This window comes from Pteropus alecto, unplaced genomic scaffold, assembly GCF_000325575.1.
Source record: "Pteropus alecto unplaced genomic scaffold, ASM32557v1 scaffold103, whole genome shotgun sequence".
Taxonomy (NCBI): domain Eukaryota; kingdom Metazoa; phylum Chordata; class Mammalia; order Chiroptera; family Pteropodidae; genus Pteropus; species Pteropus alecto.
Genome location: NW_006436288.1, coordinates 7,091,153 through 7,092,775, shown reverse-complemented (window position 1 = coordinate 7,092,775; position 1,623 = coordinate 7,091,153). Strand labels below are relative to the sequence as shown.

At 52.2% G+C, this 1,623-nt stretch overlaps 1 protein-coding gene across 1 annotated transcript in view; it reads right to left on the bottom strand.

The window, feature by feature from the left end:
* CMAS (cytidine monophosphate N-acetylneuraminic acid synthetase) overlaps positions 1-1,430 on the bottom strand; it is a 16,280-nt gene extending 14,850 nt beyond the window's left edge. The window contains 1 exon segment of the mRNA XM_006912679.3: positions 1,056-1,430. Within this exon segment, the coding sequence (XP_006912741.1) occupies positions 1,056-1,315 (260 nt within the window). The 5' untranslated portion in view covers positions 1,316-1,430.
* Positions 1,431-1,623: the final 193 nt, after the last annotated feature.

Here is a 1,623-nt window from a genome sequence, read left to right as displayed (position 1 = left end):
CACATTTCCTATTACAGTAGTGTTATCTTCTGGGTGCCAGCTCCTATTTACCTCGCTCCACCCAGGCTTCCCTTGGGTTAAAACATTAAAGAAATTAGTAAATTTTTACATTTTTGGTATAAATTTAAACAAGATGGGTTAAATGAAAATCAATTATCCATATATTAGTGTGCATAATATGCTTCAAAAACAGCCATCTCTTTCAAAACCAAAACCCGAACATCAAAAGGTGAAAATAATTTACTTTCCACAATAACAAATTAAAACATAATTAGGTTGAAATTACTGTGTGTAAATTCATTCTTGGCACAGAATTCTGTCTCCTTTCTTTTATGGATGACATCAGCTTGTAACTCCTAATCAACATGGCATATGGCAATGTCTCTATATGATGCACAATTAAAACTGTCCTTAGGGCAGCCAAGGTTCCAAAGGTATGATAAAATCATTTACAAGCATAGAAAACAGCCAGCTATACGCTTTCCCAATCTCTCACCTATGTATAAACGTAGAGAGTGCTAGATTGTGCTGACTCACAGGCAGATAGCTTTGAGTATTTTTCAAAGGTCAGGAAAAGATTTCCAACCTGAAACTAGAAAGCCTTCACACCCCACTCCATCAATGAACCCGATACCTCCCTAATTGATCAATTAGCACTAAGTGGTTATCAGACGCAGAGCAACAGTGGAACCCCAATGGCCTCTTGTCTAAGAGTTCACATATAATCGCACACGTTTCACAGGAGTGGCCTCCTTTAACCTGTAACGTCAACAAGAGCGGCGGAGAAGGTTGAGAAGAGAAAATTTCCCTTTTTTACGGATGGCATTCTCAAGGGCGGGGACAGGAACTGTCCCAGGTCATGACTATTAGCAGCTACAGAACAAGGAAGAAGCTGGAGCCCGTCCTCCCTGGGCTCTCAGCTGGGGCCCAGACACCCCTGATCTTGCACACCCCTTCCAGGAGCAATCGCCCCAGAAGCCCCAGCTTCTCCCGCGGCCCAGCTCCCACTCCGGACCCCCGCCCAGTCCGCGATGCCCACTCTCGCACATGCGCACCTCTGGAAGACCCCCGAGTCCAGGGCCGCACGCAGGACCCAGCCAATGAGCGGGACCCCCGCCAGGTGCTTAATGTTCTTCAGGGGGATGCCCTTGCTGCCGCCCCGGGCCAGAATTAAGGCCGCCAGGTGCGGGGGCTTCTCCACACCTCGACCCTGGCCGCCGCGGGAGTTGCGCTGTAGCTTAGGCGGCCGGCCCCGGGACGGACGCCCCCGCGGGTTGGAGACAGAGGTGGTGGCCCCCTTCTCCACCGAGTCCATCTTCCTCCCACGCCTTCTCCCCAGCTTCTCCACATCCGGGACCTCTTCTTTCGCCACCTCAGCTCGGCGCCGCCGGATCTCCCCGCCTCACCGATAGCCGGGGTGGCTGTTCCTGGCCTCGCTCCGCCACGTCCCGCCCCCTCGCGGGGCACGCTGGGAGTTGTAGTCCGCGGCCGCCTCTCCCTGGTCCCTTGGGCCGAGGAGCATCCATCTAACAGGGCGACCCCCAAACCCAAAACAAGCAGTGAGAATCTAGAGATGACTAGAAGGAAGTACAGCCTCGGGCAGGGTTTGTGGGGGGCGGGGGT